Source organism: Sinocyclocheilus rhinocerous, unplaced genomic scaffold (genome assembly GCF_001515625.1).
Source record: "Sinocyclocheilus rhinocerous isolate Xijiao unplaced genomic scaffold, SAMN03320098_v1.1 scaffold4648, whole genome shotgun sequence".
Lineage (NCBI taxonomy): Eukaryota > Metazoa > Chordata > Actinopteri > Cypriniformes > Cyprinidae > Sinocyclocheilus > Sinocyclocheilus rhinocerous.
The window spans coordinates 93,017-106,702 of record NW_015653454.1 but is presented as its reverse complement, the minus strand read 5'-3'; the positions used below and the strand labels follow the sequence as shown (position 1 = coordinate 106,702).

The 13,686-nt window shown below is 34.6% G+C and overlaps 1 protein-coding gene and 1 long non-coding RNA gene across 2 annotated transcripts in view; both read right to left on the bottom strand.

Annotated features, from left to right (window-relative positions):
- LOC107715676 (cytosolic phospholipase A2 gamma-like) overlaps positions 1 to 9,785 on the bottom strand; it is a 14,189-nt gene extending 4,404 nt beyond the window's left edge. Inside the window, exons 1-4 of the mRNA XM_016521847.1 lie at positions 9,760 to 9,785; positions 2,262 to 2,373; positions 2,030 to 2,172; positions 1,744 to 1,945 (exon numbers count right to left, since the gene is read on the bottom strand). Coding sequence (XP_016377333.1) covers positions 1,744 to 1,945; positions 2,030 to 2,172; positions 2,262 to 2,373; positions 9,760 to 9,785 — 483 coding nt within the window. The remainder of the gene's footprint in view (positions 1 to 1,743; positions 1,946 to 2,029; positions 2,173 to 2,261; positions 2,374 to 9,759) is intronic.
- LOC107715677 (uncharacterized) lies at positions 8,528 to 8,951 on the bottom strand. The gene is made up of 3 exons (XR_001637133.1): positions 8,937 to 8,951; positions 8,690 to 8,832; positions 8,528 to 8,605 (listed from the first exon to the last, which is right to left on the bottom strand). It is a non-coding gene; the product is annotated as an uncharacterized LOC107715677 (long non-coding RNA).
- Positions 9,786 to 13,686: the final 3,901 nt, after the last annotated feature.

The following is a 13,686-nucleotide window of genomic DNA, read 5'->3' as shown; positions in this document are numbered from 1 at the left end:
CAAATACTCACAGCACAACCAAATACAGAAATGCGCTGCAAATACTCACAATGCAACCAAAAACAGAAATGCTCTGCAAATACTCACAGCACAACCAAATACAGAAATGCGCTGCAAATACTCACAATGCAACCAAAAACAGAAATGCTCTGCAAATACTCACAGCACAACCAAATACAGACAGCACAACCAAATACAGAAACGCGCTACAAAAACAGAAATACACTGCAAATACTCACAACACAACCAAATACAGAAATGCGCTACAAATACTCACAGCACAACCAAATACAGAAACATGCTGCAGCGCTGTAAATATGCACAGCGCATCCGAATACAGAAACGCGTTGCAAATACGCACAACACAACCAAATGCAGAAATGCTCTGCAAATACTCAGAGAGTAAAGTATACCAAATGTCAATTTTATTGATGACCCCTCATAAAAATTTTAAAAAGCTAGACCTTGTTACTGACAGAAAGTTAAACAAAAGTAAAAGAGCTCACCGCTGACAAACTCTGAATAGTCAGTAGCCCCTCACTGCAGAACAAAGATCCAGGGGGTGGGGTTGGATCCACATCTAGGGGGTGGAGATTGTAGGTTTAGGGGTGGAGATGGGTGGGTTTAGGGATCAGGGGGTGGAGACGGGTAGGTTTAGGTATATGTAAGGTGGGAGGAGTTGGATCTGGATCCAACCTCGCCCCCTGGATCTTGTGTTCTGCAGTGAGGACCATCTCAATGAAGTTATGTCCGGTCCCAGTCAAACCACACCCACTACCCGCCCCCAACAACGTAAGGAGAGACCAACGCAAATATTTAAATTTATGGTAAAAGAATTAAACAAAATAATGTTTTTAAAATTAAAAAGAGTTGTTTAATAAATCGACATCATTTCTTAATTGATAAAAATATTCTACCGGTTTTAACATTAGACCACAATTTTTTCACTTAAAAAATTAGGTTATACAAGTTTTCTAAACAATCACATATAAACCACAGGAAAATTGTTTTTTTTAGTTTTAGTTATTCACACTTAATTCAGTTATTCCTTTAATCGGTCTTTGATTTTTGTCAATCTTAAACTTGTTGTGTGGTATATCAGTTAAAACACACATATGTGCGCACAAATATCAGGATGAAAACCGTAAAAACAAGTCAGGATGTCTCTGATTTTCCATCCGTAAGACTTGCGGTGTCTTATCTATCACTTGAAACAGATGCACTTAGTTAAGCATCTAAACTTTTACAACATCACACGAAATGCAAAATATTTCGTCTCGCGCAGCGCAATGAAATGAGAATGGTGGTGGGTGTCTGGATGTATGATTACTGATGCGTCAATATCAGTGTACTGTATTTCAAAAGGTTGTAAAACATCTAAGCTGTTTCTGGGGTTTATAGTGATAGTTATAGTTTATGCATGATCAGTTGTTTACTTTTGTGGCAGGTAGATGTAACAAGCTGAATATTGTTCATTCAGCCTGTTGTTGTCACTAATTATTCGTTTGTTTTAAATCCTAAAATGTTGTTTTTTTTTCCAGTTAATAAATCTCTTTCTATCAATGTGGTCTCAGACTTTGAACCCCACTGCATGTATGTTTCCTATAAAATTCTGAAGAATTTTACAGTAAGTGTTCATACATTCCTCAAGTTCCTTGGCATCACATGATCAAATTTATTACAAATATCCCTGAATGTGATTACCATACATCATGCAGGGCTGTAGTATGAATATTTACAGACCTCTTTCATGTATGTTGTGACGACGATCGCTGCCCAGAGGTCAGTCAAGCTGAAGAAGTCTTTCCCGTAGTAATATTTCTTCAATTTGGCAAATGCGTCTCCCCAGCTGACTCCTGGTCCGCTGAGTTTCTTGATGATATTGTCTTTCACGGTCTCTAGTTTGGTGGACCAGTCTGGTTCTTGGTATAAGGAGGCCATGCACCTTCAGAGAAGAACATACTGCTCTCATTTTTGACATTGAACTCAATTGAATCTCTGTGTGTGTGTTGTTTCTCAGGGTTCGTACCAGGTGGATCCAGAGACTCCGCTCAGATAAAGGATGCAGTCCAGAAGACCCGCTTTATCAAGCTGAACCAGGGATCCCAGCAAACCCACCATGGCTCTTTGTCCTCCTCCAGAACTTAATAATGCAATGTGTGGCACTTTATTCTGAAATGCACACAGTTTGATTGTGCAAACAGGTAATTTCAAGAAAGAATTGCCAGGTAGATAGATAAATGAAGTATAAGGTGTCTGACCTGACTGCAGTGTATCTCGTGTTTCTGCAGGCTTTGAAAAACAATTTCTCTCCTTTTGACTACAAACTCCTCCTCTTTTGTATGTAGAGCGTGTGCGATTCTCACTTCACCGCTGCAAACAGACAGACCACCCTTACCAAAAAGTAGTATACTTCGTTTATTTTATAGTAAGTATACTTAAGTAAAGTTCAAGTATATTTTTAAGTATACTTTATGTAGTAAGTACACAAATATCAGTGTACTAGTAGTATAAGTCAAGTATACTTAAATGTCATTTTAAGTATATTTCTGAGAAGTACATAAAGCCCATTTCTGAGAAGTACATAAAAAGTAGACAAAGTATACTTTCCTATTTTTAGTTTAAAAGAAGTATACTAATAGCACACTTGAATAAACTTCTTTTTCGTAAGGGCAGTGCTGAATTTAACATCTCATACTACTACGGTGAAAGAGAGCAAGGTAAAATAAACGTTTAATATTGTTTACGTGATTCGATTTGCAAAAACAGATAACTCCGTTTTTAACAATTTTCAAAAATCAAGTGTTTTCATCGTGCATTCCAATTAATCTCAATCAAACTGCAGTTCGGTTATTTTGATTAGGTTAAAAAAATAAATAAATAAAAAAATACAGCTAACTAACACAAAAACATAACATAATTTTTAAAAAAAACATGATTTTTGAAAATTAAAAAAAAAAAAAAAAAATTGAGTTTTTGCAAATAAACTTCATATATATATATATATATATATATGAAGAGTTTATTTGAAATTGCATGAAATAAAATAAATGTTGACTGAAATATAATTTAATATTTTCAAAAAGTATGATTCTCATTTCTTTTATAACTTATTCTATTTCAGCTGGTTGAAAGTTAACATTTGAATTTAGTCTATGTCTTTGAAATTTCTCATTTTAATTTAGTTTAACTGGATGTACCAAAATACCAAATTAAAACTGAAACAAATAAAATAGACATTAAAAGCAGTGCCTAATAAAAATGACAAAACCATGCACAATTCCTAAAAGTTTAACTAAACTTAAAATGGAATATATAAATTTAAAATGGTTAAAACAATCATAGTATCTCAATGATGTGTAACACATTTTGTTACATCTAGCAACATTCTGTAACATCCAGCTTTTGATATTTTTGTACTTATTTGCTAGAAATTTAAGTCTATAAATGTTTGTTTAAAACGTGTTTATTCTTTTGTCTTGTTTCCTTTAGTAAGATATATTGTGTTTAAAATAGACATTAAAAGCAGTGCCTAATAAAAATGACAAAACCATGCACAATTCCTAAAAGTTTAACTAAACTTAAAATGGAATATATAAATTTAAAATGGTTAAAACAATCATAGTATCTCAGTGATGTGTAACACATTTTGTTGCATCTCGCAACATTCTGTAACATCCAGCTTTTGATATTTTTGTACTTATTTGCTAGAAATTAAAGTCTATAAATGTTTGTTTAAAACGTGTTTATTCTTTTGTCTTGTTTCCTTTAGTAAGATATATTGTGTTTATACAGAGTCAGCATAAATGGGTGCATCCCCACAAATCCAAAAGATAAATTTCTTAATGATCATTAATACAATTCACGGAAAGATGGCAAAATTGTTATTTGTTAGACATTCTACAAATGCAGAAAAATGTATAAAACATTGTATCTGTAAAATACTTAAATCAGCAAATTTTGTTTAAACCTATTTAAACTCCCTGGATTTTAATGGGGATTGTTGCGCAACTTGTCTCTACAAAATCCCCCAAACTCAAAAGGCTGGGTGAAATACTTAAAAATACTTTCACCTTTGGTAGAATGAATATAGTAATTGTCATGTTGAAACAACACCCAGCAATGCAGGGAATGAAGAGAGAGTGGCATTTTCTGACAGTTTAAGGCAATAACTTGTAAACAAAAGCAAGGCACTTGTCGGTAAAATCAAACAACACTACTCTACTACACACAACTAAACACACACACACACACACACACACACAACTTCAGAGGTTATATAAAACATACATGATACATATAAAACTCAAACATAGAGATAGTATGGCTTACTGGTATCACTTTAAAGACGGTTGCATATTCCAGTCATAAGAGTGAGTTCAACTAGGTCTTTGAGGCAATGGAAGATGCCTTGGAATGCTCAAAAAGGGGGGCAGGGAAGATGCCCTGGGGACAAGAAAGTGTCACAAGGTTTTTCTCATGCTAATTCTGGTCTTGGGACCACTATCACATGTCTCCTCTTTCCTGTTATAGCCATACATTTTGTGTGCAATTGTCACAAAGTCTTGCTTGGCCATTTGGTTCCACAGAAGTATTATGTTTTGGGAACAATGGAGAGACTTCTTTGATCAGTTTTCATTGTTGCAGATAAAAGGGAAGACAGTTGATTGGTGTTTATGACCTATCACTGACTTAGTGGAGAATCTTGTTCATTTGGTGGACTCTGGTTCATGGTAAATCCTACATCACCCATCATGAAATGAAAGCTTAAAGTGGAGGCCTGATTATTTCTGGGAGCTTCTCATTTGATTTTTCGTGTTACTTCTGCCATATTTTTACACTTTTTAAAAATGTTTTGGCTCACCTGTTGATAAAAAAAAAAAAATTGCACCAGAATATTTATGTAGTTTTATTCTGTAACTTTCAGGAGGGTGTACTCATTTTTGCAACACAACAGGTGCGTCCCAAATCACATACTTATGCACTTATTCTATGATGTTCTGTAGTATAAATGGTGCGAGTAGTGCGTTCACACTGAAAATTCCAAAAAGAAAAAATCCATTGTAAAGACCAGGATGATGCACTTAAACAACCGAAAAAATGAAGTGTGGAATGTTGGACACTTCATGCACTCAACTGTCGCAGCTTTAATTACATAGTGAAGGGGGAGGGGCTACCAGACTCTGATTATGAATGACAAAATAACCATATATAATTCATACACTTCATGATTGAGTACATAGTGCATATGTACATAGTGTATAAGTGTGTCATTTGGGACGCAGCTAACATGTAATTGCTGAATTTGCCAATTTTCAGAGGGGGCTTACTCATATGCAGACTGGGTAATGTTATTTCTGCACATTACGACAGAGTTATTTCTGCAGGGCTACTACGTTCTCCCTCCAATGAGTCTCACTTAAAATAGCACATTACTGATGTTATCATCTCACTTACACTTGCAGGCTGCTGTGGTGCTTGGGCCCCCGGCACTATTTTTTTTGTACATAAAAGTTTATTTGTGGTATATGGAGACGTGTGTCTGAACTCTGTGCTTTAGTCCACATTAGCTTGAATTAGGTGTGTCCCAATTCGCATACTTATGCGCTATTCTTTGCCATTTTGTAGTATAAATAATGCGAGTATTGCGTTCACACTGAAAATTCCAAAATGAAAAAGTGCACTTTAATTACCCGGATAATGCACTTAAATAACCGAAAAAATAAAGTGTGGAGAATGTTGGACACTTCATGCACTCAAATCTCGCAGCTTTAATTACATAAACAGAGGGAAAGGGGCTATCAAACTCCGATTATGAATGACAAAATAACCATATATAATTCATACACTTCATGATTGAGTACATAGTGCATATGTACATAGTGTATAAGTGTGTCATTTGGGACGCAGCTAACATGTAATTGCTGAATTTGCCAATTTTCAGAGGGGGCTTACTCATATGCAGACTGGGTAATGTTATTTCTGCACATTACGACAGAGTTATTTCTGCAGGGCTACTACGTTCTCCCTCCAATGAGTCTTTCCAGGACTCTCACTTAAAATAGCACATTACTGATGTTATCATCTCACTTACACTTGCAGGCTGCTGTGGTGCTTGGGCCCCCGGCACTATTTTTTTTGTACATAAAAAATGTAAAATAAAGTAGATAATTAAAAAATTTAAACCAATGACAACATTCAACAAAAGCAGTATATAAAGAACAACAGCTTTGGATGGGATCTTAATACATAAAGACAAATTATCAACTAGCCAGTCTATTTGAAATCAAATATGAGGTCAAGTTAGGTGATTGGAGACACTCTTTTCATGTATATCATATAGAAGAAAATTACTTTTGAAGTAATATATTTTTTTAAAAGCCTGTCTTTGTACATTATATAGTTGGGGCTTATGGAGAACACTTCAGAAACTATATTGCCTCCCTTCAGCAAAATCTCAATAACTTTAAAAAAGAAAGTGATAGAAAGAGCATTGTTTTATCTTTTGTTTGCTGCCACCCAGTGAAGTCAAAAGAGACTTCCAACCCAGAGCCCTGAATGATAGGCACTCAAACTGAATTTAGATTTTAAAAATTCCACATTTTCGCCTGTTTATTTTGATGTTTATCCTGGAATTGTGTAATATATATATATATATATATATATATATAGTAACGAATAGTCCACTGAGGCGAGTGTAGTGATGAACCCAAGTGCAGTGTTTATTTAACTAAGTGAGATCCAAAACACAAAGACTTGACTTGGCTTGAATAGACTTGATTTGGCATGAACAGACTAGACTCGAACAGACTTGACTTGGTATGAACAAACTAGACTCACCGACAGCAGGTTACAACATCGAAACACGACAAGAAACAAAGGCTACATGAGGGCTATATATACCAAACAAAAGGGTCACATGACAAGAACCAACCAATGAGAAACAAGACACATGACTAAGTCAACCAATGAGGATGAACCAAGTAACCAACCAGAACATAACACACAAGGCTTGTTCGACTTCATGCGGCGCCGCAAAGATCGGCTGCCGCTTGACAAAAGCAATGCATTCTGGTTAGAAAATGTGTCCGACTTTGATCGACGCTGCTGCAAAGCCACTAGAAGGCAAGCCTGCAACCGTTAGCCGTTAGTTCACTGACAAGCTACACAAAATCGCATTCAAAATCACAGGCGATTCATTGTAGCTTGTCAGTGAACTACGGCTCTGTGTAGTAAATGCCGCTCCATCTGAACGCACGTGCTGGAGATTTACTACTAATCACAGGAGCGGCTTTACTGACGAGATGCACATGAAAATCGCATTCGATTTTTTGCACAGCCCTAGCTAAAGCTAACACTTCCGGTCTGGCAGTACGTGGGAAAGGAGACCAGAGGCCGTTTTTTTAATGGATGTCAATGGAGGAGAGGCTTCACTACGCTGAATAAACAGCTTTTTAGAGGAAACGGCTTATCACTTAATGAATCGACAGCCTATCTGCTAATCTTCAACATGTTTTACACTAAACAATACTTTTGGATGTAACTATTTTTAGAGTTTACCACAAAAAAAATGCTGTTTTATTAGAGAAGACTTTTTGCGACAGGTGTGATTCAGCTTACGGCACTTCTCATTCATTTCTATGGGATCCGTAAACGGCGATTGAGTGTCGCACAACTCTGACTGAAATTCAATGACGTCAAGGCTGTGATGTGGTTATTATGGAACACGTGATCAAAGTTAGACACAGAGAACAGGGTATATATCAGGATGAGCTAACGAGGTAAATGGCATACAGCTGAAGGTAATGGAACAATCATAGAGAAAGGGTTGATGGGAACTGAAGTCCAGAAAAAAAAAATGTCAAGAAGAGTGCCCTCTGGTGGCTGTCAAGGGCATACCAGCTGCTGGCTGTGACATAACCCCCCACTTAAGGAGCAGATTCCAGACACTCCCAAAGGCGGGGCCGGCCAAACATGAACCCCGGCAGACGGCCAAGGCGGGGCCGGAGGAATAGACCAGTGAGGCTCCAGCCGAACAGGAACCCCGGCGGGTGACCAGGGCAGAGCGGAGAGTTTGGCAGGCAGCAAGGGCAGAGCTGAAGACCACCTCAGCGGAGCTGACAAGGCAGATGACCCCTCTTGGTGGCTCAGGCAGGACTGCAATGAAGAGCACAGAGAGGTTAGTAACAGCCTTGATGGCTGTAACAGGGCAGGCAAACGGTTCAGCAACAGTCTCTTTGGCCATGACAAGGCAGACTGAGAGTTGAGGAGTGGGCACCACCACCCAGAGAGGAACTGAAGCGGATGCCGCCGCCTCGGGAGGAACATAAGTGGACTACAGCACTTTAAGCATGAATGTGCGACTGTAAATCATGCAGAGTTGTGTTATGAATATTTACAGACCTCTTTCATGTATGTTGTTATGACTATTGCTGCCCAGACATCAGTCAAGCTGAAGAAGTGTTTCCCATTGTAATATTTCTTCAGTTTTTTATATTCGTCTCCCCAGCTGACTGCAGGGCCGCTGAGTCTCTTGATGATATTGTCTTTCACGGTCTCTAGTTTGGTGGACCAGTCTGGTTCTTGGTATAAGGAGGCCATGCACCTTCAGAGAAGAACATACTGCTCTCATTTTTGACATTCAACTCAGTTGAATCTCTGTGTGTGTGTTGTTTCTCAGGGTTCGTACCAGGTGGATCCAGAGACTCCGCTCAGATAAAGGATGCAGTCCAGAAGACCCGCTTTATCAAGCTGAACCAGGGATCCCAGCAAACCCACCATGGCTCTTTGTCCTCCTCCAGAACCCAGTAATGCAATGTGTGGCACTTCAATCTGAAACGCACAAGATGAATTTTGCATTAATCAGCTATAGAACCATTTGTAGGTAATTTAAAGAATGAATAGCAGGCTGATAAATGAAGTATTAGATGTTTGACCTGACTGCAGTGTATCTCGTGTTTCTGCAGGCTTTGAAAAACAGTTTCTCTCCTTTTGACTACAAACTCCTCCTCTTTTGTATGTAGAGCGTGTGCGATTCTAGTCAGTCTTTTTTTCCCTCAGAATTTGACATTATATCTCGCAAATGTGAGTTTATATCTCACAATTCTGAGAAAAGAAGTCAGAATTTCAAGATATAATTTCGCAATTGCAAGAAAAAAGTCTGATTTGTGAGAAAAAAAAGTCAGAATTTTGAGATATAAACTCGCAATTGTGAGAAAGTCAGAATTGCAAGTTTATATCTCACAAATCTGAGAAAAAAGTCAGAATTGTGAGTTTATGCATGCAACTGTGGGAAAATAGTCAGAATTGTGTGATTAAAAATTACCTTTTTTATTTTTTATTTAGTGGTGGAAACAAGCTTCCATAGTTTTACGATAGAAATGTTAAACGACCGTCAATAATATCAAGTGATAGGAATTACTTTACTTTTTTTTTTTTTTTTCTCAAATTTCAACATCTTAATTGGAAATATGGTCTGCCATTTAGGTGATTCATGTAATTCATAACTGAATGTGATTAGACAAGAATATAATATACATATAAATAAGATTGATATGCATATTTAAAAAAAAGCATTCAAATTAATTACTTTACAAAAGCTTTACTAATTCTTGTTCTTCTCTGTTTCTTGTTCTTTTTCTCTGTTACCATAAATCCATTTAATCTTTATTTATTTAATTCATTTAAATAAATAAACCCTTCAAGACATGGTTATGGATATATATTTTGCTCTATATAAATCGGAGCAGAATTACCAACCTTTCCTGAAGTTTGGATGCATTCATCTGTCGAAATTAAAGGTAAAGTCTATCATTTGAATACTATTAGGGAAAATCTTTTGATAAACTCTTAAGTCATATCTCAAATGAAAATTATTAAAGCTGTCTTAGAAACTTGATTACCTTTATGCCTTCATTTTTTTTTCCACCTTGCACTTATGTCTCGATTTTATTGTTTTACATTTGATCCAGTCTTTCAATCTTAAACTATGAAAATCCATCATAAAAACAGCCTATTACTGCATTTTAAACCCATTGGAAATCTGAACAAAGAGTAAAATAACCAAATTATGTGAAGATGATAAATATAATTTTTGGTGCATGAATGTATAATGCATTTTCTTAACTTCTTATTTAAGCAGAATTTTGTGAATCCAGCCCAGGGTTGTTATACTACAACTATTGAAACTTGAAATAAACGTTAACGGAAAAATACCGGTTTAAAGAGACGGATTAAAGTCCATAAATGCTTGTTTAAAACGTGTTTATATGTGCTGTTTCCTATATAGTGAGATAAAATGTTTTATGTTTTTTTGTGAGATCAAATGTTTTATGTGCATGTTTTTAATGCAGAGTTATTTCTGCAGAGCTACAGTATTCCTCTCAACCACTCTCTCCAGGAATCTCATTATAATACCACAATTATTTCTCACTTAATACTTACACTTTCACTTTATGGCTGTATGGTACCTTTCTTTAATTTATAGAGCTTTCCTTATACAGTGTGTCTGATAAATGCACTGAAGCTGTATGTCATTAAGAGAAAGGTCGAGACCGGATAAAACCAACATACTTTTAATGTAGTGGTCTAGAATTGGGAAATATTTGCATGAGGGATAATGAATCTGCTTGGCCAAAAAAATGTATAAAATGTATGACACTGAACACATACTAACCTGAATTCATTGTAAATTCACAAAAGGTCTATAATAAATGCCATATTGACAAATAAATTAGCTCAACTTTAAATAATACATTTTTCCCCCTTGATTTTTGTGTTTTGTCTTGGTTTTGGAAAACGATGTTTAAAAGGAATATGGGAAAACAATGGTGAATTTGAAAAGTTCTTGTGTTCTATATGTGATGTGACATTTCCAAACAAATAAAAGATTTCAAATGTATCAACCAATGCCAAACTGTAAAAGCTTTCATTTTAATATTCACAATCAGTGTTGGGAAGGATACTTTGGAAATGTAATAGGTTACAGATTACAAGTTACCCTGTTTGTAACTATTTCAAATACTTTATTAAAGTAATGTAACTCACTGTAAAAAATAAAAAGTTGAGAAAACCTTAAAGGTTTAAGGCAACCAGCTTCAGCAGATTTTTGAGTTTTCTCAACTTTTTATTTTTTACAATGATTACTTTACTAAATTTCTAATGTTTTTAACTGTTAATCATTTTGAAACATTTAAACAGTAGCCTAGTACTCAACACTGATTACTGTCAGACTTTCAGAATCCTTCCTCACATCAGATTAATTTGTAATAATTTAATTTTAAAGCACAACCACCACAAAATCCGACTTTAGCACCTCTTTTTAGTTTGAGATCGTTCTGAGGTTAAATACAGATTTTGAATCATGACAAGAATAATATTTATATTATAATTATATGATTAATAGCTATTTACTTTTTTTTTTTTTTTATCAAATCTTTGTTATGTCAGGAAACACTGGCATCTAACAATGCCTTAGAAAAAACAGTTAATCTTAAAAAATAAAGCATATGCATTAACCCATATTGGAAATAAAAAGTTATCGAATAAGCATGTGTCTGTGTCCTAAACTCCTAAAACATTGGTGTCTCATATCTGAGAGCAGTCGATGCAATTTGGGAAAGAAATCAATCAAATCTCAAATGTAACCCCCTTTTATAAGCGTTAACATTTTCTTAAGTAACTGTAATTTAATTAAAAAATTTTCTCAGTAACTGTAACTGATTACAGTTAGATTTATTTTGTAATTAGATTACGTAATTCCGTTACTCCCCAACACTGTTCACAAATAAATGCGATCAAATCCAAGTAAACAAATAAATAATCTAGTGTCAATATTCATTAAATTGTTATATTAAATTGAAAACATACATTTTAATATATTTAATATTTTTAATAAATGTATAAATATTTATTATATTTAATAGTTTTTATATATTTTATGTCTTTCCAATTTGTTTCTATTTAATATTTAAACTTTTTAAAATTTTTATATACATTCACATTTTCATTTGATTATAAAGTCTGTTTAGCATGATAAAAAAAGCATAGATTATATTGTTGCTCTTTTGTTAGTTTTGACTGCTTTTATTGTCCTCATTTGTAAGTCGCTTCGGATAAAAGCGTCTGCTAAATGACTAAATAAATAAAAATATTATCATCATCACAGTCGTTTATCTACGTCACAGTGACGTCAAAATCAAATTATGATTCCCTCTCTGATTTAGATTCCAGATTTTTCGTCTCTATAGTTTAAAATGTTTACCTACTTTTTTTTTTCATGTCCAATTCATTTATTTATTTTTTATTTGTTTAGTTGTTGTCATTTTGTATTCTATTTATTCTAGACTTTTTTTCCCCCCCAAATAAAATACTACTGCATGTCCAGGTTTTTATTTACTTGTTTGTTTCATTGATTGTTTGTCAGTTTTATTCTAGACTTATTTATTTGCCATTTTATTTAAAAAAAAAAATATATACTACTGCATGTCCAATTTTGTTTATTATTAATTTTTTTGTCATTTTGTACTCTATTTATTCTTATTTATTCACCTTTTAGTTTCTTTTCTACATAAAATAAGTTATTGTTACCATGTTAGTATTTGATTTTGATTTTTTTAATAATTTAAAAAAATCTTTATTTTAAATTTATTGTTTTTTTATTATTCTTTTTTCTTAATACTTTTGGATACTTAAAATTCACATAATTTTAGTTGTTGATCCCCTTGACGTCATCATCCACTACAACTCGGCAATCTAAAAGCATTGTGTGAAATTTTAGTATTGTAAATATATTTGTAATCAAATTTATATTTGACTACAAAACTAGTTTCAGGCCTTTCAGCAGAAGCCTTTAATATCAGCAACTTCGGGCAGTGGCTTAAATGTGGCTTTTCTCATTAGATTGATTTATTTGTTTATTTTTAAATCTTGTTTCAAAATGTGCATCTGGAGCCTGTTTCATAAAACAAGTTTACCAAATAAGCCAGGCTTATTTCAGTTAGTCTGACTTATTATGAACCAAATCAACTGACAATACGTCAGACTAAAGCCCTGTTCACACCAAGAACGATAACTATAACGATATTAGCCTACACACCAGCGTCTGTTTATTATAAGCGCACATGCGTCTGCCGCTTTAAATTCTCACGCTCGTTACAGCAGGATGGATTCTGATTGGCTGTCAGTGTTTTATCGTTCATCAGCTGGGAAAAAAATTGTTTTGAATGTGATCACAACCATATCTGTATCGTTATCGTTGTGGTGTGAACTATGCTATTCTTTAATATTGAGAGCGATTTTTAGAACTCTATATTTATCGTTATCTTTATAGTTATCGTGCTTGGTGTGAACGGGCCTTAACTGAAATAAACCTGGCTTATTTGTGACCCTGGAGCACAAAAGCAGTGTTAAGTCGCTGGGGTATATTTGTAGCAATAGCCAACAATACATTGTATGGGTCAAAATTATCCATTTTTCTTTTATGCCAAAAATCATTAGGATATTAAGTAAAGATCATGTTCCATGAAGATATTTTGTAAATTTCCTACCGTAAATATATCAAAACTTAATTTTTGATTAGTAATATGCATTGCTAAGAACTTCATTTGAACAACTTTAAAGATGATTTTCTCAATATTTAGATTTTTTTGCACCCTCAGATTCCAGATTTTCAAATAGTTGTATCTC